Source organism: Melanostigma gelatinosum (assembly GCF_949748355.1).
Source record: "Melanostigma gelatinosum genome assembly, chromosome: 12".
NCBI classification, from domain to species: Eukaryota; Metazoa; Chordata; class Actinopteri; order Perciformes; family Zoarcidae; genus Melanostigma; species Melanostigma gelatinosum.
This window is the reverse complement of record NC_136645.1, coordinates 19,286,210-19,314,167: the sequence shown is the minus strand read 5'-3', so window position 1 is coordinate 19,314,167 and position 27,958 is coordinate 19,286,210. Positions and strand designations below refer to the sequence as shown.

The 27,958-nt window shown below is 44.6% G+C and overlaps 2 protein-coding genes across 4 annotated transcripts; one reads left to right on the top strand and one right to left on the bottom strand.

The window, feature by feature from the left end:
* Window positions 1-100: 100 nt before the first annotated feature.
* On the bottom strand, window positions 101-4,818 carry eif3s6ip (eukaryotic translation initiation factor 3, subunit 6 interacting protein). The gene is made up of 15 exons (XM_079280025.1): window positions 4,689-4,818; window positions 4,306-4,366; window positions 4,014-4,224; window positions 3,807-3,886; window positions 3,417-3,478; window positions 3,240-3,309; window positions 3,072-3,145; window positions 2,584-2,755; window positions 2,155-2,309; window positions 1,794-1,964; window positions 1,532-1,665; window positions 1,220-1,393; window positions 767-956; window positions 501-581; window positions 101-289 (listed from the first exon to the last, which is right to left on the bottom strand). The coding sequence occupies exons 1-15, from the start codon at window positions 4,710-4,712 to the stop codon at window positions 203-205; spliced, it is 1,746 nt and encodes a 581-aa protein (XP_079136151.1). The 5' UTR covers window positions 4,713-4,818; the 3' UTR covers window positions 101-202.
* Window positions 4,819-6,154: 1,336 nt separating this feature from the next.
* smoc2 (SPARC related modular calcium binding 2) lies at window positions 6,155-27,053 on the top strand. Of its 3 annotated transcripts, none has more exons than XM_079279838.1 (13): window positions 6,155-6,445; window positions 11,684-11,846; window positions 13,941-14,047; window positions 14,270-14,369; window positions 15,191-15,226; window positions 17,506-17,553; window positions 18,706-18,780; window positions 20,429-20,636; window positions 21,512-21,594; window positions 25,386-25,485; window positions 25,653-25,900; window positions 26,342-26,379; window positions 26,525-27,053. In XM_079279838.1, the coding sequence occupies exons 1-13, from the start codon at window positions 6,371-6,373 to the stop codon at window positions 26,546-26,548; spliced, it is 1,305 nt and encodes a 434-aa protein (XP_079135964.1). In that variant the 5' UTR covers window positions 6,155-6,370; the 3' UTR covers window positions 26,549-27,053. The 3 variants fall into 3 exon arrangements, with proteins under 3 accessions (XP_079135964.1, XP_079135965.1, XP_079135963.1); XM_079279839.1 differs by having other exon boundaries at window positions 15,191-15,235; window positions 20,429-20,615; XM_079279837.1 differs by having other exon boundaries at window positions 15,191-15,235.
* The last annotated feature ends 905 nt before the right edge of the window (window positions 27,054-27,958 follow it).

Below are 27,958 nucleotides of genomic sequence, written 5' to 3'. Positions count from 1 at the left end.
GTAGGATTTCCTTTAACAACATACGTTATTCAGCATATGAGGCAGTGCAAATACTGCCATCTGGTGGTTAAAGGTACACACTTGACAGATAGAGACAATCAAGAGTTTTAGCATACCACTCCATCAGTTTATTGTTGCCAGGTTACATAGAAAAGTTGTTGTCAAAAGACTGAGGAGGCAGAGAACTCGGTCACTGGGGTCGTCAGACTGCTCGAGGTGCAGCAGTAACTGTAGCAGTGGTGCTGCTGGTGCTTGTGGTGGTTGGCGTCTTTTTCATTGTCTTATTCAACTGTAGAAAGGAGGAGGGATGTTTACACAAGATTAAACTGGAAGTCCTGTTTACAACTAATCTGTGCAAGTGAAGGCTAGCTGTGGAATCAGTCCCGAGAAGGGTAGAGCATTTGAGATTTTTTTTACATCAGTATTGGTGACAATACTTTAAAAAAAGTTATATATCTCTAGCAACTCCGTTATTCCATCCCTTTTCCATCACTACTCACCTCCTCAAACTTGTGGATCTGTCTGATGAAAAAGTCTCCGTACCGACGAGCAACTTTAGTGTCGGCAATGTGGATCATGTCCTGTGGAAAAGTGTCGCAAAGAAAAAGCTCATTAGAAAAATGAGCTCGTATTTCAGGGGGCTGGGACCACTAACGGGTTCCGATATCATTTTAACCAAAGCAACCGTGCTTTTCATTATGATCCATCTCACTATTAAACTGTCCATAACAAAGGCACCACATTCATTTGACAGACTTTAACACACCCTGTCGATGTAAAAGTCGACTTCAGAAGCAGACTGGAACTCTCCGTCCAGAGCTGAAACGCCGCTGGTCCACACCAGGTTCTTCATCTTGTGTTTGAAGACGAGCAGCTGGATACGGAACTCCTGCTCAGTCATGTCCAGGAATCCTGCCAGCTTGGCTACTGGCATGGTGGTGTACAGCTTCAGGAAGCTGCAAGGATACGTCGGGACTTAGATGACATGTGCAACCTCAGCAGGTTTCTAGAGACATTGTTAAGTGTTTGAGGGACCAGATGGCAGGAGAAAAATAACCAATATATTTCCTACATCAAAGCAGAACAACAGCATTCAAAATGTCTTTGTCTGGGTACGACTCCATTGCATACATCAAATGTCCCCTTTGTTTATCTTGTGCTTATTGGTCCTTGTTGCTGCCACACATGTGACCACACAGTCAAAGTTGGTTTGCTCTACCTGCGGATGGTGGAGAGCTGGGCCTGCTGCTGCACCTCTTCTGCAAAGACCTTCAGCTGCTGCTGGAAAGGCTCTTTGTGGTAGTTGGGGTGGACGTTGTCGTAGTTGGGCACCACAGGTGACAGGAACTTGGGACAGACGAAGCTGAACAGCTCCTCAAACACCTGCTGGTCTCTGAGGTGGAAAAAGGAACATTTGTGTCAATTAAGACATGAGTTCCACTGTACATTACAGTTAAGTATCAAACGGTGAGACAAACACTGAACCTCAAATACAGTTGTTCCAACACAATGTGATGATTTTCTCTCTCACCCTTTCTGCATTCGCAGCATCTTGTCTCCGTACTTCTCCCTCAGCTGGGTGTGGATGCTCTCATCGATGCGCATCGGGTACATGGTGAGCGCGATGGCCAGCAGACCGTGCATCTGCTCATTCTGTTTGTTAACCTAAAAAACACACAAGTATTCTGACACCTGTTTCAAATAGAACACCGTTGGATCATTTCAAAGAAGGCATGAATGAAAATGCCAGATGTGCATTACTCATGCATTTAGGAAGCACTGCTCTCACTGACCATTTCATATTTATACGTCGACCTCTGGAACATGTTTCTCGTCCTCTGGATGTAGAGCAGGATGTTGGCAAAGACTCTAATAGAATCCTGGTAGCGCCTCATCATCAGGTAGGCAAAACCCACATAGTAGTATGTAGTGATCTGACACTCGGGTACACGGGAGTACATACTCTGAAAGACAAGAAACAAAATAGATTCATGGCTGTGGACCAGAGAAGAAAGAACAAGAAGACGCAGCCTGAAACCAAGTAAATATACGTCAACAAGGAAAAGAAAATATAAATACAGATCTTGGCATATTGGATTGTATGGCTAGTAGTAGTGAAGCGTGCTGCTCTCTACATTACGGTAGGTGGTTTACCTTCTTGTTGAGCTCAATGTTCTCCAGGACTTTGATGGCCTGGTAATAATCACCAAGCAGAGAGTGAAGCCTCAGGAGCCCCACCAAGCTGAAGTAACCCAACATCTTGTACAGGGAGTGACGCCCATATTCTCCAGCCACACTCTCTGGGTCTCCTGCAGCACACCAACGAATAACATGTTAGCTGAACACACTGAAGACACAGTCTCTTTATTAGACTCGTTATTTTCTAACCAGGAAAGCAACAAACTACTAGAACTAAGGTTTTACGGGACTATAAAGCGACAGAGAACCTGAACCGCGCTGTATTTTAGTAACTTTATTACGGCTTCATTTAAAAAAATTCAACATTGTAAAAACATTGAGGTTTGCTATACTTCACCCCCGCTTCCTTCCATATACAACTATCTACAACACAGTCTTCTATACCTCCGCTGGTGTAGATCTCAAGCTGGCGGTTAATGTTGCTCTTGTCCACCAGGGAGTGGAGAACGTTGAGGACACTGTGGACGTTCCAGATCTTTGGGTTGTTCCTCAGGAATTCGATCTCCTCCTCTGACTTTTTGGCCGTCTTACAGCGGTACTGACTGAAGGACTGGAACTGGAGAGGAAAGAGTGACATTTCTATCAGTGTAAACAGAAGTTAAACATACTTTATGTGTGCTATTAGATCGGCATGGGACAGGAGACGTTAACCACATGGGTTATATCAATAAGCACTAAATAATAAGCATGGACAAGTATGGGAAAGCTATGTTTAATATGCCACACATATGGTACTCCTTGTAGATTAATAGAGCCCCAGTAATTATTGGCAACTACTTTCTGGTTTTTACTTCATCAGATACTTACTCGTGCTTGTCCTTTTGTTAGGGAATAACTGAGGATAGATTTAAAAAGAACATAATGCACTGTACCTGGTAGATGAACTCATCAATGATGTCCCAGAGCCACTGGTTTGGCAGCTCCAAGGGGGCGGGGCCATCGGCATCTGTTTATAAATCACAAACACTGTCACATGACTCGTCCTTCCTTCGGAGATATTTTATTGAGTGGAAATGTTAATGACTATTCTGGAAACTTACTGAGAATGTAATTGAAGAGGTTGCAGTAATTGTAGTACGACTCAAACCTCTGGTCCAAAGTCGGTCCACCCTGATGATAGAAAAAACAAACTATTTACAACAAAATACTCAAGACGTTTTCACACATTTTGCTCAGGAATGGAGATTGATACGTGTTTATATTAAGCAGTTACTCACGCTGACTTTAGCGTAAATGTGTCTGTAGTAAAGTTCCTTATAGAGGATGAGGAACACAGCATCTATGGGAGATAACAGAAAAACAATGACATGAAACATTCCACCTGCTGATGAACTACAACACCGGGATGACCTAATTTCTCAGTGATTGGAAACAGAGGACTGTAATTTATACAACCGTAAACACACCATCAAAACCACCTTAGAATCTTGCCCTTTGAGTTGTACAACGGCATGTACACATATTTAGCTGACATCAGTGGAAACCCATTGTTGCATGTGCATTTATTTTATCCCATTTTAAGAACAAAGTGAAAACTCAAAGAAAAATGTAATTATGGTGTCTGTGCAAAGGCAAAAAACGGGACAGACGACTGATGATAAACTCACCGTTTCCAACAAGTGCTGCAATGGCCTCGGCCTCTGGCCAGGGAGAGTTCTTGAAGAAACGGTCGGTCAACTTATTCCAGCTGAACAGGAACACAATACCAAAGGTGAGATGCTCATCTCACACACACAGCTTTAATGTCTCTGTTAAGAGGAGGCAACAACATCACCACCACAAGAAGAGGTTTATTCTCAGAGAGTCAACTTCACCTGTTCTCATAGACGTCCTGGATCTCATAGATCTTCTGCTCAATGCTCTCACTGGAAACTCCGTTGGACTGCAGCTCATAAACCTTCTGGTCGATTAAGTCAGAGGTGGTTTTGTGGAAATACTGCAGGAAGTTCTTGATCACCTCTGGGATGACTTGGTAGGTCTGCTGCTCATACTGCCTCTCATAGGCCAGGTCTGCTTTGGGGTCACCTGCAGGGAGATGGGAGAGTGAGGAGTGGACTCTGAAAGGGAATCTCGTACATTTAGATAAGTAGGTGTGTGTATACTAACCGGTGTGCAGGTCGCAGTCGTTTGGGTAGGCGTACGGATCGTACTGTGCCGGAACAGAGGACTGAGAAAAGGTGTGATTAAAGAACAGTTATTATATGTCAACCAGACAGTCATCATTTACGCTAGCTTACTTTTCCAAAACAGTTATATTCTACCTCACACAAACTACATAACGTTAGAGAGAAGGAGATGTTATGGTTGCATTCTCTGTAGGAACAGGGCTACAACAACCACGACTATCATGCTGGCTCATCGAAAGCTTACGTTACTGTTATGCCGGTGGAGTTATGCTAGCTGGCTAGCCGGCTAACGCTACCTAGCGTGCCATTGTTATTAACACAAACGCATTAAAATGCCTTGAAGGGAAACAAATGTGAACTCACTTCTTCCTCTTCTTGGTATGACATGATGCTAGTTGTTATCCCAAGCTCATACACTGGAGTGAAACACGACGATATGTGCTCAGTTAGCTAACGCAGCTACACCATGCAGCTCGAGACGGAGAGAAGACCGGAAGCGGAAAGAAGGAGCAGTGACGCGCATGAAAAACGACATAATGAAGCACTGTGGGAAATGGAAATGGGGTGTTTTTGCTAGTTTGGGACCCGAATGGTTTTTCATTCAACCGGTAACAATGATGGGGGACACTATCGAGAACATCGCATTTATTTTCATGAACTTTTCGTGTTCATTTCTGCTGTGCAAATCAGGAATTCAAGTTACATTTCCTCCAAACTGCCACAAAAGAACTAGTTACATTGCAAGATAAGCAAGGCCTAACGTTATATCTTTTTATATTGCTTGATGCGGTTGCTTGACGAAACAAGACATTTGACTTGTCATAGCAGTTGCAACTAACAACATCCATTGGGCTCCGTTCCAGCTTGTTTCCAGAAATGATCGCAATGCAATACAGTGTTCAACGCGATAAAGTGCCGCTTGCAGAATATAAAGTCAAAGTGAAAATGGGTGATGTGACGGATGATGTTGGGTCAATATGGTGAGAGCTTGTACCTACTGGTGAACACCGCTAGGTAGCGCTATAGTCACATGATGCCGCTCTCTCCATAATCAAGAAGGCTCAGATGGCCACGAACTTGACAAAAGTTAAGTCGAGAGGAGCATCAAGAATAAACGGCCATGTTCTTCCAAATCAGGCCTTAATACTGATTATAACCCACCCATTTAATATGAACTCAGATAAGTTTGGCATACTTTCAGTACAATATGTGATTTAAACCAATCAAATGGGTGTCTTGCTAAATAGTTATGCTACCACATTGTGTTGTCTTAGAGAACTTTGTGTAACTTTATTTTGAGAATGTTATTATAAACTAAGAGAGGATTTTGTTGTCCAAATTGTATCTTGAAGCTCGTGTGCGCGTGTGTGCGCGCGTGTGTAGGGGGAGTCCTGCAGGATGAGAGTTTGAGCAGACTGTGTGCTTCTTGTTCTTGCTGACCCTCCCAGGAGACAGTAGCCTGTCTAATCCCCTCCTTTCTTTGCCAACCGAATATCATCTCAAGGTCCTCCGAGAATACCGGATTTCTTGTTGTGGCTTTAAAGGAGAAGGAAAAGAAAAAGGGTGAAAACCTTTTGAAAAGAATACCTGTTTGCCTCAGCTACCAGCAGCAGACGGACTCCCTCTAAACCTACCTACCTACCGGTTAGGGAACTGCCTGCATCCGATAAGGGATCTAGTCGACAAAATCAAGTGTGGAGGGAGGGAGTGTAGAGAAAGAAGTCGTATTGGAGAGAGGGAAAAGGGAGAGGAGACACCGAGGGAGGGGAAAAGGTCAGGGACACGGAGGGGGGGGGGGGGGGGTTCATCGCACTGCCAGAAATAAGGAGAGTGTCTACACCAACGGTTTGGCAGACGAAACCAAGGACACGAAGTGAAATACACTAACGACCCCGTCTCCCCAACACTTTTTTTTCGCCAGGACTACTTTGGATTTTGAAACGTCTTCGACTTCTTCCAAATAAGTGTTTTGGTGAAATTCCGGCAACGCAGAGTGAATTTTGGTCCGTGCGTAATTTGGAGAGTTTGTTGCACACTGCGTCAGGATGCGCGTCTGCCTGCTGCTGGTCTTCCTCTGTCTGCTGTGCGCTGGACGCGCTCAAAAGTTCTCTGCTCTCACGGTAGGAAGAGCCATTTTAAACTCCCAGAATACGTCTCATTCATATCCACCTTAAAAAAAGAAAGGTTTAAAGTGACGGATAAGGTGCTTATATTTGAATAAAATGGACACAGTCTAGCATATCCATTATTTACGTCTGTCATGTAGTTCTGAAACAGATCTTTTTAAAGTCAGTATCCTTTATGTCTTTCTTGTTATATCAAGAAACACTTATATTGAAAACAATTAATAACATAGTGATGCATTTGAAATCAATTTTAACAGCATTATGGCCTAACCCACTGTCACAACGTATTTTAGACACCCTCTCTCCAAATGAAGAGGCTTTTACTCTTTGAATATGTTTCATATCTGGCAGAAATTCAGGCTGAATTTAAGATAGATTTTTAAAACTTAATAGATTCTATGTTCTCCATGAGTTGTGTAAACTCCATGTCCCTGTGTTTCAGGGTGTCTCTCCTCACAGTGGGTCTTAGATGGCAGAGCTGCTGGCTTGCCCGTGAGGAGTTCATTGGTCTGTTAGCAGCACCACCGTGGTTTGCTTTTATTGCCTTTACGTGTCTGCTAGCGTCTCGTCTGCCTCTCTGTCCTATTCTCTCCTGTTGTGCCAAACGGCTCAGTATAGAGGCTACTCTGCAAGCTCTGCAGCACCAAAGCACATGGCTTTGTTTACAGTAGCAGAACAGCAGCAGCAGTGCACCCTGTCCATTGACCTTAAACTGCAGGAGAAGGTGCATCTTTAAGGACAAATGAGGGGGATTTCATGTCCACGATCATGTGCAGGTACAGCGCTGAAGGAGGAATAATAGAGAGCGGAATGTGCACAGTGTCAGAGGCTTCACCCCTTGATTTAGAGATTGATGGCAGCTGCTCCCCCACCGCCGTTATTTATGGTCCGGGTGAGGATGCCTTAATATCCAATTGTAAACAAATGGCCATGAGTCGTTAACCGGCAGGTGAAGGTTCGGAGATCCTTTCTCCCTGACGGCACTAAGGAGTCGTGGAATGTGGGAGGAAGTGTTGTACTGAGCACTCATTTAAACACACAGAGTATGAGTTTCTTAAAAGTTTCTTTTTTTGAGACGTCATGGGTAGTAAATTTACCCAGCAGTTGATGTAAAAGTTACACAGATGCAACTGTGTGTTTGGAGATGACACAGCATCCACTGTGCTCTGAATGTGACGGTGAGAATGACAAACGTCTCTCGTTCATTACATGTTTCAGTGGAAACTGTGTCTGTGTCAAACCTCCCCACTGTGTCTCATAAGACCTTCGTGATTGGAATAGCACATGGATCACTTGTCCTTTCACAGGACTTTGTGGGTGACTCATGGCTGATTGTATTAATAACACAGGAGAGGTTATTGTTGGTTTCAAGAAAATGTCTCCATGTGATATTTTGTGCATATTTGAGGTCGAACAGGCAGTTGAATATGGGATATTTGCCCAGGTTATTCATGAGGCAGACATTTTCCATGGTTTATGGAAGTATGAAATCATGTGTGAAAAGATGAGGGAGCAAAGAAAGTCGACTGCCTCTTTTACAAACCTGGAGAAAGCAATTTTAGCATAACATATGGGCTCCTTTGCCCCCTATGCCTTCATAAAATTGTGCACCTGCTCGGAGAGATTTCCTTTGTCTCGTGACTATCAGTGGCCTTTAACACCACCTCTCTTTCTTTCTAACATCTTTCACAGCAATTAAATGCCTTTTCCTTTGATTGAGTTAGTAGCCTGGTTAAAGGCTGTCACTTTCTTCCCTTTCCACCATGCTGGAAACTAATGATCCCCTTTGCATCTTAGCGTCCACGCAGGAAACTCCAGCCATTTAACACGTTGGCCACGGCTCTCAGCTGGGGCCCCCATTGACCCCGCGGGGCCGTGGTGTGAGGGGCCTCTTGGGGCGCTGGAAATGGGGGCCTCCCAGCCCAGAAGGCCCTTATCAGCCTACAATGTGCTCTCTGCTGGAGGCTTGCCTCCTGCCTACTCCATTCAATCCCACAATGCTGCAGAGCCAGGGGGAGGTAATTGGATTTGATTTGTATGCTGGTTGGTCTTGAAGAAAAAAAGAAATAAGTTTCTCTTACACTGCGCCAGTCTCGCCCTCTCTCGCCCGGCTCTTGTTCTTTTGCCAACCTCTTGTATTATTTGAGCAGATGCAGGAAGCATCTTCCAAGAGAGATCATGCAAAGAAAAAAAGAAATCCTGAAAGGAAAGAGCAAAATAAAGAGAACGAAAAACAGATAGCGTGAGCCAGCTGCTTGGAAGTATACAAGAAAAGGACTTGAGCAATAAATGAATTTGAGTCACAATATGTGTTCTGTTCTTTTGTGATAAATTGGGGTGGAAGCTTCTGCTGCATGTCGCTGAGGTGGAGGCCATCCATCACACTCCACCGCATTGCTGAGCAGGATGACGGTGCCGGCTTGAAGAGCCTGGAATGAGACATCAGGGGAATGTCAGGGCTCTGCCTCGGCCTTGCCCATCCATCACCACAGGCCAAACACACAGAGAACTGCAGCAGACAGCTAACTACCATTAGGAGGACACAGGAGGAGGAGGAGGTCCTCAACACACCATCAGTCTAGCGCTTCCTCCTCTCAATGGCTTTCACATCTTATTTGTTCTCCTCCTCCAGTGTGGCCAACTGTGACTTTGAAATAAACACTTGGTTGTCTGACAGTGAATCTGGGTGGCTGATTTCATGGGTGGCTGATTTCATGGCTAACTGTGTTTTTCCACACTGTGCTCTTGGAGCTCTATCGAAAACTTTGCAGGCACTTGGCGCTCTGCTGTATGGTGGACATCGAGCAGGATGCTGGGCTGCTGAATGACTCGGTTTGGGTTGTCAGTCTGCTGGCTTGCAGGGGCCGATGCTTATAATGCTGGTGTAGTGTGAGCACTGGGCTGGCCAGCGTGAGCTGTGGCGAGGCCAGCGGTCCACCACCAAGCATGGCTGGACCGCACTCAGACACTATCAGAGCAGTTACGGGCTTTGGAAGGTTGCAAAAAAGCATCTTCAGAACAGTCTGTCACGTCTGCTGGACTTTATGCGAAGGGGTGAGCTGTGAGCGACAGAGTAGAGGGTGAGAGGAGGTCATCACTGCAGAGGGAGAAGGAGGGAGAGTACCGACAGGAGACGGTCAGTTAGATGCAATGACGCAAACAATCAAGAAACTCAGGGACAGTAACAAGGAGGGGCAGGGAGATGTTAGACCCCCACTTCATAAATGGGCAATGAAATAAGTAGCTGTAGAGAGAGAACTAGAATATCCTTCTCAAGTATTGTTCTGTACACATTATATATTAACAATTCATAACAAAGTATAACAGTGATTCTTCTCAAGATCCCATCAAGTAGCAGGTGCCCTCTAGAAGTCAGTGATATGAAGTGGCTGTTTCTTCAGGAATTAAAAGAAATGAAAAGAGCAAACTGAAAATGGAGAACTCCTCCCAATTGTGTCAAAACGGCATCGCTGTCCCAACTTGGCTTGTGACCCCTCAGACTAATCTTGGGACCTTTTGGGGAATGCTGAACACCCAAAGGGACCCAATACAAATATTTAGTTCACTGTTGTAGACTCCACTGTAAGTCTTGCTTTGCCCAAAATAAATACAATACTTCATATTCTGTCATTCCCCCATGGAGGAAGAGGGATTGCTCTCCACATTTCTGTCTAGAAAGATGAAGGATGAGGGTTGAGACTTGGACACCGGCTGTTCTTGTTAGCAAACAGCTCTGCAGTGTCGCGATACGTCTTTAGTTCTTCTCATGACATCATTTTTAAAAGCCTTGGAAGAAAGAGCTTATACATTTCTTTCATTTAAATTTAATTCAATCCAAAAGACTCATCTTCCCTCCCTCGCGGCTCTTCTTCCGATGTGTTTGAACGGGCCTCTCGTCTCTGATTTCCCCCCCGGGGAAGATTTATGAGTAGGGTTGACAGAGTGGGCTGTATCTCCCCCCCCCCCCCCGGCCCAGGGCGACGCTGCCTTCCCTGCCAACCCTCTTCCAGGTGCATGCAGCCCCGCAGCCCTTCTCGTCTGAATGCAGGGAGCTGCCACCAAACCTCATCTCTCACATCATTTGTAAGATGTCAGACACAACAAATTCTCTTTTTATTGGTGATCGGTCCTGCCCCTCTTTGTGGATGTGTGGTTTTTTTTCTCCTTGCTCTTTATGTTGCCATGCCCTTTCTTTTAATAACTGGTAGCAGATGTTTATGGCTTACCTTTAACTGAGGGCTTAGCTTCTCTGCTTTGTGCCACTGATTGATAAGTGTGTGTGTGTGTGTGTGTGTGTGTGTGTTAGAAAGAGGGAAAGTGTTTCATATGTGCAAATACTTTCATTATAAGAGAAGACAAAAGGATTTCAGAAAGGTATTTATCTTTGGATACGACTGACTGAAAACTGCACCTGCATAGGCATGGATGTGGAGTTTGTTTTTTTCCACTCAACCCACGCCATTATTCACCCGAACTGAATGAATCACGCGAACTTTATGAAAACCCAACACTCGCACTGTAGCAGCACAAAGCTCCCTGACATCTAGTTTATTCAGCCACTCCATCATTCACTTGTCTGTTCATTCATCGTAGCAGTCACAGCTTGATTCCACCCCCCTCACCACCGCCGCCTTCCCATTGTGTGGCCTGGCGAGGGGGTTTCATACACACGGTGACCGATACAATGGTGGCATTGACACAGGTGATCCGATGCGTTCAGCCAGGAGTCTCTGTCCTTGTTTCTCTTTTCATGGCTGAGTAAAACATCCTCAGGAGCGATTCCAGGTGAATACCCGTGCAGGTGTTGGCACAGAGGAAGCGTCAGTCAAGTCTTCTCCAGCCCTGTAGACAAAGACAAAGCATGGCTGCACCCTGACAGGCTTGTAGTGACACTGACTCATCCGTGTGTGTGTTCTACGGTTTATCAGTGCTTTCCAGTCTATTCAAGAAAACATTTTGCTCACGAGCCTCCTGATAAACATTTTGAAACAGAATGAACTATTTGTATGGCTTTGATAATGGATACCTGTTGTGCCACTGACTTATTGGTGTAGGAGCTTGTTTTTATAAATGCATTTGCTCCCAAGACAGACTCCAAACCTTTTTCTTCACCAATCCCTCCAGAATTACACCTGTTCAAATAAAATGTTATGGTGCAGAGTTATTGATAGAAAAAATCTCTAATTTTGCGAATGTTTCCTCTGCTTATCTCCTGCTTTCTCACTTTTGTAGTTCCTGCGGGTGGATCAGGATAAGGAGTGCAACATGGAATGCAGCGGAGCTCCTCGCAAGCCCCTGTGCGCCTCCGACGGCAGGACCTTCACGTCTCGCTGCGAGTTCCTCCGAGCCAAGTGCCGCGACCCCCAGCTGGAGGTCATTCGAGGGTCATGCAAAGGTCAGGTCATGAGTCACGCTTCAGCGCCGCCTGGTGCTCTCCAATGCGCAGAGGGGGGGTCACAGTAGAACCTTGTGGGTTCAATTCATTTCAGCATAATTGATTCTTTGAGTGCTGGGAGGGTGAGTGGGGTTGACACATTGTGAGTGGGTTCCAAATTTCACACCACTTTAAAGGGAATGTACGTTAATTTGTCAAAATACTAAATTAATTAGTTTTAAAGTGGAAATTAGTTTTGTTTATTTCCTCATGCTTTGTTACAACAGAAATACAGCATCGTTGGACCAACAACTTCCTGCATGGCGTCAGCTCTCGGAAATCAAATGATTATGCAGAGGCGAGGGCTTTTGAATGACATTCTTGACAAGAATTAATGGTCTCATTTTCATCATACTAGATGTAAAGCTGTATGTATGTGGCCGAGATGAAAAGCAAAAGGGGAAGGAGAGCCAATGAGGTCAGGTGGCTCACAGACTCCCTCATTGTTCGTCGTCATTGGAAGTAAAGCACCCATACGGCCCAATGCTGCAGTCCCGAACCCTCTCACCCCGCCCCAACCTACTAACTCCACACTGCTAGTTCATGGCTCTACAGGCCGGGGACAATGCCCCATTCCTACACATTACAATATTAGATCACCAATGCAGGGAGTGTGAGCGAAAGGGTTTGCTTAAAAAGAAAGTCTCGTATGATGGAAAAGCATTCCACGATCTTATGCCCGTTCTGCTTCTCTATGGCAACGTCTCTAAGCGGACATCTGGATGTGGCAGACAGCGCCGTGACACAGAATAGAGGATTCCAGCTAGGAAGCTGAAAGGGACAAGAGTCCATGGAAGTCTTATTGTATACGTCAATAACATCGGGTCTATGAGAGTTCGGACCCCCCTCTGCTTCTGGACGGCCGGTTAGAAAGACACAGCAGCAGCAGCAGCCGAGTCAGCAGCCGAAATAAACCAGAGGGCGGCTCTGGCCTAAAAGCACAGAGATGGAATTGTGTTTCAAGATGGTGAGACTGGCACCACATTTGTTTTCTATCTCTGCGCTCAGATGATTCAAGTGTCCTGTCATTTTTTCCAGTCAGCTTTTTGGTCGGAGCCCCCTGGAGAAGGACGATGGTTTTGGGTTTTTCCACTGCAGCTAATTTTAGAGCTCCTCACTTGCTGCTTTCCTCCATCCAGAACATCCAGCGTCTTGCCCCCTCTCCTCACCAGGGACAGATACACACACACACACACACACACACACTAGACTGAGAGAAACCATTGCACATTTCCCTGCATGTGTCTAATGGACAACCTACTGTAAGCCATGCCAGCGACATGCAGCCTCCTGACCAATCTGGTTAACGTTTTTAAACTTAGCATGAGTCATTACTTTAATGTGATTTGAACCTGACAGGCAGTCGGGCACTGCACGGCAGCTAACGCGTCGCTCCAAATTACCATCAAACCCATCGCTGCCCAACATTTCCTGAGAGTTTGCACAGCTGCTGCTGTTGGCCAGGTGAGATGAAGCAGCTGTGGAATGACAGGATGAGCCATGGCTCCGACAGAGAGATGTGAAGAGACTTGTGGTGCACGTCGGTGAAAAGTTGCTGACACCACATTTATAGATCGACAAATAGTTCGACAGCTTGGGCTGAACTGAGGAGACGATCGAGGTTTTCGAGGAGAGTGAGACAGACTCTGAGACATTAAGGAAGGGTCAGGTTTTCCCTGTGCATCAGCCCTTTTCTTTGGGTGACTGGAATGTTCTACAGGAGCAGCACGAGCTGCCTCGCTCGGTAATGGCTTTACCACCAGGCGCTGTGCAGGCTTGCTCTTAATAAGACCGGGGGTGTTGGTTCTATTCCCAGCCACACAAGCATCTGTCACTTCCGAAATGTTTTGAATTGTTTCCCCCTCTGTCTCTCCACTTTCTCTGCATTTGTCCTTCATTCTTCATCATCTGTGAGATTCAACATCTTTTGCTGACTTTTCTTTGAAGCGTGTTGGTTCCGTTGTTGTGCAGCAAAAGAAAAATAGTTGAGCTGTGGGTTGAATCATGGGTCTCTGTGATGTGCAGTGATTCTCGTGATTTGTGGTGCTCCCTCAGATACATCCAGATGTGTAGCAGAGAAGAAGTACACCGAGCAGCAGGCTAAGAAGCTCTTCCCACAGGTCTTTGTGCCTGTATGCAACCCTGATGGCACATATAGCGAGGTAACAAAAAACGCAACATAAATAATACTTGTTTTGAATATGAGGGCTAGGGAGGCCCCAGTAGAAAGGAGTAAACCTTACGCTTCCACTTTTTTGCAAGAATTGCTCTTTTCTGCTGCTGAATTTAATTAGGTTTTTAACACAGTTCCTTCTTACAGAAGCCATATTTGTTTGTTTTTTAGCTTGTGCTGGCTTTGTGTTTACATGCTGCTTTGATTACAGGTTCAGTGCCACAGCTACACTGGATACTGTTGGTGTGTCACCCCAAACGGTCGACCCATCAGCGGCTCAGCAGTGGCCAATAAAAAACCTCGATGCCAAGGTGGGTGAAACCCCATCAATCAAGTGCCATGGAAGGGCAGCTAAGGATGACAGATACAGTTATGCATACTGTATTTGCAGTTCAGTGTACCAGAACAGGCATGTTGTTTTGTAATAAGCCCGATGTATGACATACAAAAAAGAAAATAGGATTCGTACAGGAATGCGGTTTCAGTAACTTTGTGAAGCAATGATGATAAATCGAATTCAACACAGCAAAGCATGACATTCTCTGTTTGTAGGGGGTGTGACATTCATTCCTTTGGGAAAGTAGGCAGGGACCGGACTGACGGCCACGGGGTTTGAGTACCACCCGAGGACTGAGCGTTGCTCAAGGCTTTGGGCTGCGTGTGTAAATAAGCCTTGTAGAAAATCCCTACTGCAGAGTTGGGCAACAAAGTTAAACTGTAAGGAATGTGTTCTCGGAGGAAAGCGTCTGCCAAACAATCAAATAACCAATGCCACATGTCCTCCCTGTGTGTCTCCGTCGGGTTGCCTCGGAAGTTGCTGCTGTCCCAGCAGTGAGAAAGATCCAGAAGTAGCGGCAGCAGTTGTACTGTAACTGCCAGCTACTTCATCATTGTTGTGTAAATGTCATAAAATACATCTCAATCAACCTGCAAGTGATTGGAGCCACTTTAAATAAAAGAATAACATTTGAAAATGAAATTTAGAAAAGAGTTGCAATGCACCCCTTGTTCACGTCTGGTGGCGAATAAGACCAAAATGATGCTCAGAGTATGCTGAAGATTTATACATTTTTTTATCATTCAGGTTTGTGGTCGTGAATTTTTCAACTAATTTGAACATGTTGCTTTTCAGGTTCAAAACAAGAGAGAGCTACTACAAGAGAGCCAGGTAAAGCAGGTGAGACTTTAATGATTCTCAGAGGCACATTGGCTCCTTTATGTGTGCATGCATGCGTTCGTGTTCATCCATGTGTGTACATATCTAAGCATGCATGTACATGCGAGTTTGTATTCATTTGTGTCTGTCTGTTTGCCTACATCTGTGTTGGAGATGTGCAGGGTGGGTCGCCTGTTACGGCTTGCCTTTCTAATATTTTGTCAATTTGAGAGCAGCCTGAAGGCTGATACAACAGCAGTCTGTTACTGAGTAACAAGTCTAAGGAGAGAGGCTGTGGTGAGCTTTCATGCCCGCCACCAGCAGCTACAGTTCCTGTAGCCGCCTGCTGTCCTTAACCAGGCAGCCAAACGGCCAGGGAGCAGCCGGAATGAAGGAAAACTGACTCATCATTCTCCTTCTCTAACTTGTTCTCGCTTGGTCTTGGTTCTTTTTCAGCAACAGTGTCATAAGATACAAGGAAATGTTCACACTTTATCTTCCACCCTACTTTCACTCTGTCTCTCATCAACATCTACCCTCTTCCAGATATAGAACCACCAAGTTCCCCTCCACACTGTATATCTTATTCTCATCTTCTAAGAGATGATTTGTTTAACTGTTGTGATTTAAAGGCTCACACGGAAAAAGTGTCATTTGGGTTGATTCCTAATTTGATTGTCTCTGTGTGTTTGTTGGCATGCATAGGTGTGTGTATGGGTGAAAGTGTGTGTGTGTGTGTGTGTGTGTGTGTGTGTGTGTGTGTGTGTGTGTGTGTGTGTGTGTGTGTGTGTGTGTGTGTGTGTGTGTGTGTGTGTGTGTGTGTGTGTGTGTGTGTGTGAGAGAAAGTGCATCAGCGTCCACTTGTGTTTGTCACATGGGTTATTCCTGTCAGTGTGACATTTACGTCTGCGCCTCTCTGTAAACAGTCTTGGGTAGCGTGTCTGTCTGAGCCAACTCATTACACATAGATCAAATGCAAAATGTGAGAGAGGAGGAGGGATGGTGAGAGAGGGGAAGGAGGTGAAGGGGTGGTTGTGGTTCAATCTGAACTGGTCGGATAAACAGGGTGGTGAAAAGCAGAATAAACTATAGATTTGCGGTGTGCCAGCACTGAAAATAGCAGTGATTGCATCAATATTGTGATTCAGCAGAAGCTCAACACTACCGAAGCAGCCATTTCTGCACTTTTATTATCTGAATATTGGTAATGTTAAACACCAAACGCTTTACCCTAAACCCATTTCTGGTGCTTGAGAAATTCATTCACTGGAATCATGTGCAGCTGACGACTGACAAACAGCAGTTAAACTAATGCCGTATGACCACAAATAGCACGGGGGTTTCCTGGCAGATGCTAAAAGAGGTGTTACAGTCATGTAAAGTAAAGATTGGTCATTAGTGGTTTATCGTAAATCCCGATCATAAATACACTTTTTGAAATGGAATTTCCATCCGTTAAGTGAGCAGAGTAATAACATGTCTGCCTTAGTCAGTCGCACTGACTGTATGTATTTTTATCCACCGAGCATGCTTGAGAAGATGAATGGCTGGCAGAACAAACGTGCATTAAATGTAAAATCCTGATTTCGTAATGGAGAATTTATTGTTAAAGAAAAGAAGTTTAAACTAAATCCGTGTTTTTGGAGCCACCCATTCGAGATGCCCTGACTCATGCATTAACAGAGCTTTACTTTGAGCAGAATGAATGACCTACGCTGAGGTTAACCACACCTACAGCCGTGGTTTTACCCAAAGCGACTCAAGACTTCCATCCCCATCTCCCCCCTACCGCAAATCAAACAAACACAGTCCAAACAAACACTGAGCTTGATTCTCCCACTGTGAACTGGTTTGTCTCAGACTTGGCTACTGCATTCTTCACCTCTTGTGTCTCCCCCACCTTCACGCAGCTCTCATGACTCAAATGCAGGCAATGGAAGGATGGAGAAGAGCATCACTGGTCCTCATCTTCTCCTCATTCATTTTAACTGACCTCAGTCTGTCCTCCGTATCATAATGATCTCCCTTGTTGCATGAAGTGAAACCATGGGAATAAATGACCACTATACTTCTGTTTTCCTCCTCTCTCACTGTAAGACACCTCTTTCAGCTTTCAACACACACACACACACACACACACCGTATTTCTCTCTCTGTCTCTCATTCTCCTAACCTCTCACTTCTGCCTCCACCATTTTTATCCGGGCAACGTGCAAATCTGACATTAAGTGTTCTTTTGCTTACTCTCGTAATTGTAGTCTCCTTGCAAATATTCTCCATTCTAAATGCAGATGAGACTGGCCTAGTGGTGGACCCACAGCCTGCTGGCGAGGAAGAAGGTGAGTCCTTATACGTGAGACTGTGAGTAAAAAGCGTTTGCTACTGCGCCTGTGTTTACCTCCACTGAGTGACATCCAGGGAGAGGGAGCCCGCACACCAGACAGTTACAGCATCAAGCGTCAAAGAGGTCATTAAGGAGAATGGGACAGTGAAACAGTTTTAAATGGATCCGATGTACAATATTTGATGAAAATATGAAGCAAAACTAAAAGAGCAATTTCACCACGAGTTGTGTTTTTGCTCTGTAAGCTGGTCCTACCAGATCAAGTGATCTCACAACAAAGCGCCTGAATGTTGATTTCAGCAAGGTTTCAGCAATTTCACTTTTCATTTGTAGAATAAGATGAATGTGGCATTTCTTCTTTCAGAAGTACATGTACTCTAGTACTATAAGTACAATTTTGAGGTATTGCACTTAACTTTAGGTATTCTTTGTAATCTAATTTACTTTTCAACTACATTTTGGAGGGAAATAATGTTCTGTTTCCTCGACTAAATTAGCTGACAGCTGTAGTTAGAGGCTGCTTTACATACATGAAATGACCCAACCCCATATAAGGAAGTTAATGCCAGCTCCAGTTGGAGCAGCTGCAACATTAACATGCTTCTAATAATTCAATCAAATAGTACAAATAAACATATAACAGAACAAATCATACAAATAAACATCTGAAAGGGGTAAATCTGCTAACTATTACTTTTGCTTTTGATACTTTTAAGTATTTGCATCAGTGCACGACATTTTAAATGGAGTGTTTTTATATTGTGATATCATTTAAAGACTTCCTTCATTTCTAGTTCAATAAAGATAATCCATTTATGTGAATGGGAAGCAGACAGTAGTTGTATTTGAGCACTTTTATTGGCCTTTTATACAGTAAAGGAAGTAGTGTTTTATGATTTTACGTTCATGTGATCATTTGATAAGACAGTGGGAGACTCACAGTTATAGCTTACCTTTTTGCTGCTATATTTCTGGTCACATGTCATACACAATTGACTTTGCACCTCCTCTCCAGGAGTTTGAGATATGACGACCTTGATGTGCATTTTATGGTCTGTGAGTTTTGGAACCACCAGGTTTGGCACAGATGATATACAAGTGTGTTTTCGATTGAAGCTAATAAAACTGTCTTGGTGGTTTCTTTCAGACATCATTTCCCAGTACCCCACTCTGTGGACGGAGCAGGTTCGCAGCCGACAGAACAACAGAACCAGAGCACCATGTGAGTTTCAAACCACTTCATCTTTAATGACGGCGATCGGGTGTTTGCAAACCTCAACTAAAAGCACGCACTGTGTTTTTCCTACTTGTGTGAGCAATCATGGTTTGAGGCTGTTCCTGTCTTTTAAGGACAGATAGTGGGTTGTGAAACCAATACGTCTTGGTGTTGGAGTGCGTCAGGCTTTGAGGATCTGCTTCTTTGTGGTTCTTCGCGTTGCAACGTATCTGTAATTATCAGCACATGGCACAAACACAGAATCTCCTATTCTTCAGGCTGGTCCGTTCTGGTCTCCTTTTACACGTTTATTTCATTGTAAAGTTCAATTGTCTCTTTGGGGAAATATGTTGCTTTCTGCATAAAACAATACTACTCTGAGGCCCGCCTCGGGATGAGAACCCTGTGTGCATTTGTGTGTGAATCCCATTATCATAATTTACAGCCAATAAAAGAAGCCTGAGAAATGCAGCATTGATGGTTTTGATTACCATGTGCTCTTTGGGGTATTTGGGTGGAAAAAAAACCCACCCGCCCCACCAAAGAGAGCCCATACGGAGGAACTGGAGCGAAGAGAGTCAGATGAGAAAGCAGGGAGGCATTTCATTTGGTCTCTTTTGTGTGGGTAAAGATCTCTAGTGAAAATAAATAAAGAAAAGGGATATCCATAATCCCGCAGTAGCTTCCGAGCCTTAAGGCGAGTAGCGAAGAGAGGGAGAGATTGCTGCTGAAAGCCCTCATGGCCAGAAGAGCTCGACTTTCATCCCGTAGTTTAATGCTCAAATCTCCGTTGGAGAGTAGCATTACAGAGAAGGAGGCTGCTGCACAGAAACAAGTCGATCCTGCTGAGGCTCTACAAAACCCCTCTCACCCATCGAAGCCGCTCCATTCTCTGTGCGTACGGATAAAAGACAGGATCTCAAAGCATCGCATTTTTCCCCTGGAATTTTAAACATATAGATCCCTGGTTCTTTACAGTAGTCTTTCAGTGTGTGTGTGTGTGTGCATGTGTGTGCGTGTGTGTGTGAGCGTGTGAAGGCGAACGCCCGAATGACCACTGTTCTGCTTTTGTCTTGTCTGTTTCTCTGTCTGTCACACACATCCACAGAGGGCAGTTGAGTGTCCAAATATTTACTTAACTTGGGGCATAGGGAGCTGTACTTAGTCATTAGCCCGTTAATGTCCGTAAACAGTGCCGCGGGGGGCTGATACAACAGTCTACACACACTGTCTCTGAGCACTCATCCTCCACCCCTTTGTCAACCTCCTCTTCTTCTTCAGGGATGTCTTCGCAATGCTTAGAGTGTAACGAGAGAGCACTACATGCATTTGGCTTTTAAATAGAAATTAATTCAAACATACTTGATGTGCCAGATGTGATTAGGAGTGATTTTTAACTTTAAACAAACTCTCTTCTTCAACGTCAAGTGTGTGTGCGTGTGTGTGTGTGTGTGTGTGTGTGTGTGTGTGTGTGTGCGTGTGTGTGTGTGTGTGTGTGTGTGTGTGTATGTGCGTGTGTCTGGGGTGTGTATTTGCCAAGTCACACAACCTGGACCACCGAGGTAAATGCAATAGTCTTTGTAGGCGGCATGTGTTTATGTGACCAATCCACGCCTCCACTGATTCCTGTATAACCTCTGACCCCTCTTTCCAGCCTCATCATGTGACCAGGAGCAGCAGTCGGCCCAGGAGGAGGCGAGGCAGCACAAGAACGATGCCGTATTTGTACCAGACTGTGCCCAAGGAGGACTTTACAAGCCAGTCCAATGCCACCCCTCCACCGGTTACTGCTGGTGTGTGCTGGTGGACACGGGACGGCCCATACCTGGGACCTCCACCAGGTGGGAGAGACCTCACCTATGGTACTTTCACCTTAATTCTTGGAGTTTATTGTTCGGTTCTTTGTGGCAATCACATCAGACAGTCGTTACACAAAGCAGGTAAGTGATCAGTAGCAACCCTAACACAGCAGAGTGGCCAATCGATAGAGAGGCTGTCCAACTGTGACCTTGCTTCATTCCCTGTGTTGGTTTCCTGCAAGTCTAACAATCATGCAAACGTCATGGAAGAGTCTCTATTTTTGAAGAAATTCTCAGAAATAAAGCAACTTCTCGATTTGAGACTCAAAAATGCACATAAGCAGACAGATATACGTCTCGATTGAGGCTGACGCAGAGTAAGTCAGTGGTCTGCTGAGCGGCAGGTCAGGGGTCAGTCAGACTGGCAGAGTGGGGCACTGGCACACTCTTATTGAGCAGCAAGGCTGGGGATCAGATTAACAAGGCTTCAGGCAGAGTGCCAGACAGCACATTAGTACACATATGGAAGCGTGGATTTCCCCCCTTCTCTCGCCTTGTCCCAGATCAGCTTTTGGCCCAGTCGCGCAGCAGCAATCGGGGCTCTGCCGGTTTGCCAAGGGAGGCCGTGAAAGCTTCCTTGTGTCCCACGCTCCCTGTCTGCCTCTCTCCCTCTATCTCTCTTTCTCACTCTCCCTCCCCCCCGTGTCCTCATACCAGGCCCAAATCCTTCCCGTCTTTCTGGATGCGATTCAGAGCCTCTAGTTTGCCACAAAACAATTATTTCAATCCCTGAGATTTAACTGTACAGGTAATTGGAAAACGTGGGATTCCTCTCTGATTCTACAATGCGGAAAGTTTTACTGTAATCAACAATCCCTTTTATCCATTTCACCTTGAATGAATTGGCTTTTTCTCATGTTGTGGATTCTTTGTCGCAGGTATGAACAGCCAAAGTGTGACGGCAATGCCAGGGCCCACCCAACTAAACCTAAGGACCATTATAGAAGCAGACATCTCCAAGGTAGGTCTCTAAAGGCTGAACAAGTCTTGTTTTTCCTCTTTGTTCAGACCACATGGTGAAGTTCTTCAGCAGTCAGCCTGCAACTTTTGCCGTGCTTCTAAGGTTGTGATAACAGTGCGGGCGTGTGTGTGTGTGTGTGCGTGTGTTTGTTGACATCATTAGCACTGTTGGTCAAAGAAATGCTTGATAAAGAGTTGAGGATTGCCAGAAACAGCCCCTCGATGGTCAATAAGCAAGGAGACAGAGACAGATCGGGTTGAGGATTAATCTTCAGCTGACATGGGAGATGGAGGATAGTGGGATGATAGCATGGAGGAGAAACAGCAGGCGGGAGAGGTAGAGATAGTGGATAGCAGGATGCCAGAGATAGTGATAGAAAGACTGACAACAGCGTAGATAACTAAATTGAGAGTGGGAGAAGGAGTTCGGGGGTTGCGGTCTTGGGGTGGGCTTAGGGACAGGTGAGCTTATGTTTGCTGTGTTGGGTAAATATTTGCTGATCCGAATTTGACACTTTCAAAACTCCAGAGTTTAAATTGTCATATATTTGAGTGGTATTTACTAATGGGTGCTGAAATGATTATGCCCAAAAAACATGTTTACATTCAAGTGACAAAGGAGGAGGTTGGGTTGGGGTGCGTGGATGTTTAATTTGAAGGACTTGTTGGTGATGCTATGGCTCTTACAGGTAGGAACGCTGTCTGGAATCCAGTTTTCCCAAAGAAACCAATAAATCTGGTTATTCTAGAACTAGGAGATATATTGATATGTTAATACATCTTGCATCAAGATGTTTAAAGTGTTAGCACTCTTTAAGGGAAATAGCTTCTTTTTTTATGACAACTTTTTGGTCTTGTTTTATATCCATCATTCCACCTACTGACCTAATTGCAGAGATACAGAATCATAGGCACTTTAACAATTGAATCCCAAAACATGAGTGATTAAACCAATTTTGAACAGGTTTAGCTGATTGTCATTACCTAAAGCGTTTATTTTAACATGAAAGAAAAGTTGAAACTGTTTCCCAAACTGTTAGAGATGTCCTTCATTTTGCTGAGCTGCTTCCAGTTGCAATGCAGTAGATGGAGGACATTCACATTTGTTTTCATCACATTTATAAATACGAGAGAATTTTTATCAGTAATTGCATGACTTGTCCCTCTCATAAAACCAACGATAGGCAAAGTAGAGTTGCAGTTGTCAGGTGCTGCGTACAACCAAATAAATCACAGTTTCAGGCTGAAAGGTGCTTGGCAAAGTTTCTGTTTTTTGGTGGTTTGGTAAACATGTTAATAATCCTCCAGCGAATGAACAGAGCTACCACTGTTTCCATCCCATCCACAACTGTTTATGTAACAGCGTGCCGGGTCAGAGCTGTGCTCTCTGCTCGCAGGTGCTGCATTTAGCAGCAGAGCAGCGCTCGGCCTCTGCTCTGCCATCAAGAACTCTTGTACCAGTGTGTATTAAACAGTGAGATGGACAGTAACGGATGAATGCGCCTGAGACCAACAAATGTTACTCATCTTTGCCAGCTAAGATATTGAGCAGGAATAATAACAGTGTGTAACTGCGGAAAGTGTGAAGTGGCGATAGGGTGGAAAACGGCCACAACCATCCCATGAGAAAGACCTCAACTCCACCCAAACACCTCCTTAACACACAGTGGTAGGACAGAAAACCATATACGTATTTAGCCATGCAATCGCCTTACACAGGAGTACACAGACTTCATTCTATATGTGTAAAAAAAAACTGCACCGTATCAGCCAGGTCTCCCATTATACAATACACACAGGCAAAAAAAACCACAGCATCTTGTTTTCTTTATGAGCAGTTGCGTCAACGGCTGTAAACGGTGTTACTGTATGAACCAGCGATAATTATGAATGTTGCCTCCACGTTGCTGCAGCCCATTTGCTGTTGAAGCGCTGGTGTTGAGAGGTTTATGGGGCGAGATGCGAGAAAGGAGAACTTTGCCCCGAAAGAGGCAAGAGAGGAAAGCGAAGTATTTGGCAAGCTTCCTCCCCAGAGCGGTATCACGGGATAGCATTGGGGCAGCCATTGGGAGCTGCGGCTGTGAGTGCTGACAGGCCTCTGCCCCATGTGGCTCCATAGAAAAACACAGCGTCTTATTGACAGTAGCATACGGGCACACACATGCAAACATGCACTTACTGGCCAACGTTTTACAGACAGCAGATATATAGAGGTGTATGAATAGTGGTGCAGATCTTAGCTTTTCAATAAGAAAATATTCTCAACTTGATTCCATCCTGCATCTGTCAAACTGGGCATTACATAATTATGATCATTAAGGAATAAGACAGCAGTCATTTACTGCTGCAGCCACGAACTGAACGGAAAATGGCCAGACTCAATTTCCTTTGAATGACAGCGGGAACATTTGTGTCAGGCCCCTCAGCTAGATGTTGTCCAGACAGACAGAAGCTGATCTGTCCTGTCCCACCAGGAAAACCTCTGCTGCCAAGAGGAAGGGACTGGAGCCTTACCTGATGGCTAACCATTTGAATGAGCAACAGACATGCTCAGATTCCTGCCGCATTACGGGGAGGACATGTGCTCTCCATGAAAAACACTAAACCTCAAACAAGTCCAACTGCATCCCACAAATCTCCCTTCAGCCAGATAAAAACACTTTGCCTTCAGAGGGTGCAATTGTATGGCTGTCTCGACTAAATTGCCACAAGAGGCTCCACAAGGCACCAGTTTGGCCATTAACAGGTGGGTCAGATATTTTACTGGGCAAGGGAAGGCCTACTAAAAGACAAGTGCTGTTCAGCATGTAAAGGAAGCTGTGGAAGCGTTTGGACATGTGAATGTTTCAACCTCAGGTCTTCAGCAGGCTGCTGAAGACCACTTGGCCACTTGGGAAAGGTGGAGTGGAGGCTGGGTGCTGGGTGTTTACGCCGATGCTGGTCGCCACCTGTTGGAGAGGAGCAAAGCATGCTATTATCTCCAACACAGGAGAATCTGGCCCCGCAGGCCTGGGTCATAAAAAGGGTGGCACACTGTGGAGAATTTCTTCCTCTCCACAGGCAGAATAGCAAGAGGGAAGCCGAACTGTGAGAAAGCAGAGAAGAGTCTGGAGAGGAATCCAGGAATCTCTCAGGCCTGCTCAGCTCATCCACAGCCACTCTGTCCTCCTCACTCTTAAAACTACCGTATATGGCCAAACAGACAATTGCTATCATTAGGGTCATTCCACCACTTCTCCCGTCATTCTCCATGTAATAATGCTTCTCTGTTGGTTTTAGTTGGGTAGTTAATAATAGATTTTACCTTTTTGATAGGTTCATTGTCCAATTAAATCATCCTCTTCTCTGGTTGCCATTTCAAATAGAAAGTCCATCACACACTGAAGTTAAAGTGTTGAGTTGTGCCTCTGGATGCATACCTTTTTAAATCAGACATCCCTGTCAAATCCTAAGTCAGGACTGTATTTTGTCCCCTTGATGTCTCAGGTGAGTCTCAGGTACTGTATGGAGCCTCTTGTCCACACATACAATGTTCAGTAATGTACCGACTAAAAGACAACTGTGAGAGTAACGTTTGGGTTTCTTTTCTTCCTCTGTTCACTTTAAAACTACGCAGCCTGCAAGATGACATTTATTAGGCCACCTATGACGGCAGCATTCCACATTTAATGCTGTTGACTGGGGGATCATTTTTCTGTGTTCGCTGACACATATATACGTACACATACTTCCATATGAACCACAATGCATGCTCACACACACTCATTCAGGTATTTGTGGTTTATTTTCCAGGCTGTCCTGGGGCAAAGAAAACCGAGTTCCTGACAAGTGTTCTTGACGCGCTGTCGACAGACATGGTGCACGCCGTCACAGATCCAGCATCCGCAGGAAGGTATGACATTCGGAAGTGAATTTACTCATCTTACGCTTATTGATGAACACCAGTGGGTTCAGTCATTCACCTAAAAAAAGGCACAGCATTGACATTATATATTGAAACAGTTGGATGAAGTGATGGAAGGGCGATTATTAGCTCATGAACTGATATCTGTCATTTAGGATGGCTGAGCCCGACCCCAGCCACACCCTGGAGGAGAGGGTGGTCCACTGGTATTTCAGTCAGCTGGACAAAAACTCCAGTGGGGACATTGGAAAGAAGGAGATCAAGCCTTTCAAACGCTTCCTGCGCAAGAAATCCAAGCCAAAGAAGTGTGTGAAGAAGTTCGTGGAGTACTGCGACATCAGCAACGACAAGGCGCTGTCTCTGCAGGAGCTGATGGGTTGCCTCGGGGTGATCAAAGAAGAGGGTGAGCTGAACAACAACACCATGTGTTCTCCTCCACCAAAGTAACTTGCATATTGATGGATGAAATAAAATGATCATGGCAGTCAGAGGGTGAATTAGAATCAGAGCTACATGATGTTTAACAATTTGCCGTGCAGTGTATCACCTTTCAAAACCACAAATTCAGTCATTCTTGCCAGAATTACTCTGAAAAGTCCAGGGATAGTTTTTAACCAACTGATGGACCATAATTAGGGTATCTAACTACAGCTAATACCAATAGTTGTCACTTCAGCTTGCAACATTGGTCGGGAAATTGAAACAGGAAGTCTGCTCTTGTTTACATATGTTTGAAATCACAGACCAATTGTTTCAGGCGAAGAATTTCGGGAGGCGCTTCAACTGACCTGCTGTATTTCACATGTTATGGTTGTTGAGATTTCTATCACTTTTTGTTTCACAGGGGCCAAACCAGGAGAGGGTTTATCTTCCAGTAAACTAGTAAGTAAACCACTCCTCCCATACTCGTGGATGAAATGGCTGCTAAACTGGAGGCACATCTACAGTCTGACTGTAATATTGTTTGTGGTGATCAATTATCAAGGGCATGTGTCAAACTGATGTCACCTAAATCTTCTCTCCCCAGAATCCCTCAAAGAAGCAAGGCTAAGCCAGCATCTGAGATTTCCCCTCCCGCGTGGAGAATCTGCCCTCAACAATCGGCAATAACGGAAACCATAGTATTTGCACTTTGTACTTTAAAAAAAAAATGTAAATTCACGTTGTAGAAATAAGGTATTTAAACAGACTGCTGAATCTGTGAATGATGTAGTTAGCTTTTTATGTCCTGACAAACAAAACATATTTAACACATACAATGTATGTGCCCTTTGTGTGTCTAAAAAGTACACTTTTCAAAGTTGTCATGTTTTCATGTTCGATGTTGCTTTTGTGCCCCTTCCCCCACTGTACTTTTCTCCTCACGTTGATGATGGTAAAGCGGATATACGGATAGTTTGCTCCAATAACTTAGACCATCTCTCATGTACTGACCTATATCATTTCTTCTTGTGCTTTGTACAGCAGTTTGCAAGAATGTTTTAAACATGCAGCATAAAAATGTCCTACATGTTCACGTGTATCCATGTTTATTAGAAATAAAGACCTCTTTTATACATTTGGTTCTCTGTGGTTCTCCCTGTCTTAATGTGTCAAAAGTTAATTGGGTCAGCAAATTCCTTTGTTTCCCCCCCAATCCAATTAGTCTTCCACGTTTTCCTTCTCCTTATATAAATCTTGTAATGTCTTTGCCATTTAGTGTTTTCTTGCTGTCTTCAATAAAACACCTTGTTGACACAGTCTTTATGAGCCACGTATTAGTCATACATAGCAAAGGTCGTGTATCATCCCATTTTCAGACAGTTTGCCAATTCCCTTGAGGCCACATTTAAGAATTGGAAAAAAACGGATGGTGCTTATGTCTGTTCTCGTCACAGATTTCCCACGTAGACTGAAGACAGATAAATGGACCAATCTTGGCTGTGTGTACTACGAGTGCCTATTAAAAAGGGCGTTATTTGAGCCAATGCGTGTACGTGAACATGTGTATTTGCATAAGGTATACTTACATGTATGCAGTAAATATACTTTAACAGTCAGTGAAGTTTGAACGGATTCTTTCTTCAAGAATGACGTTCGGCTCAGGGCAGCCTTGACACATCACACGACTGTATTGTTCGTGCCTGATTACGTGGCTTTTCACACAGAAAGTCCCCTATAGGGCTGTGCGACTGACCTCAGACTGACCTGTTCACTCAGGCATAGCCTCTAATTTATGATGAACACATCGGTCTCCTTCCTCATATGTAATCCAGCCCAATGCTCTGGTTTTAACACCCCAGGGGAACACACAAGAGAGATTATGACTGCCTGCTCTATAATGGTGGATTAGAGATGGATAACCTATGGCCTTCTTAAGCCCTTTCTCCATCCACAGCAAAGCAAAGTTAAATCTGAAGCAAGTGCTCTGCTGCAAGGATGTTTACGTTTTCATCCCACTTCATAAGTATACTGCGAACCA

Excerpts from the sequence above, each read along its gene's own strand:
- eif3s6ip (XM_079280025.1), bottom strand. The coding sequence starts at position 4,712 with ATGTCATACCAAGAAGAGGAAGAA. Across the intron at positions 3,479-3,806 it reads TGCAGCACTTGTTGGAAACG|ATGCTGTGTTCCTCATCCTC; the intron begins GTGAGTTTATCA and ends TATCTCCCATAG. Across the intron at positions 1,666-1,793 it reads CGACGTATAAATATGAAATG|GTTAACAAACAGAATGAGCA; the intron begins GTCAGTGAGAGC and ends TGTGTTTTTTAG.
- smoc2 (XM_079279837.1), top strand. The coding sequence starts at position 6,371 with ATGCGCGTCTGCCTGCTGCTGGTCTTCCTCTGTCTGCTGTGCGCTGGA. Across the intron at positions 14,048-14,269 it reads CTGATGGCACATATAGCGAG|GTTCAGTGCCACAGCTACAC; the intron begins GTAACAAAAAAC and ends CTTTGATTACAG. Across the intron at positions 20,637-21,511 it reads TGGGAGAGACCTCACCTATG|GTATGAACAGCCAAAGTGTG; the intron begins GTACTTTCACCT and ends TCTTTGTCGCAG.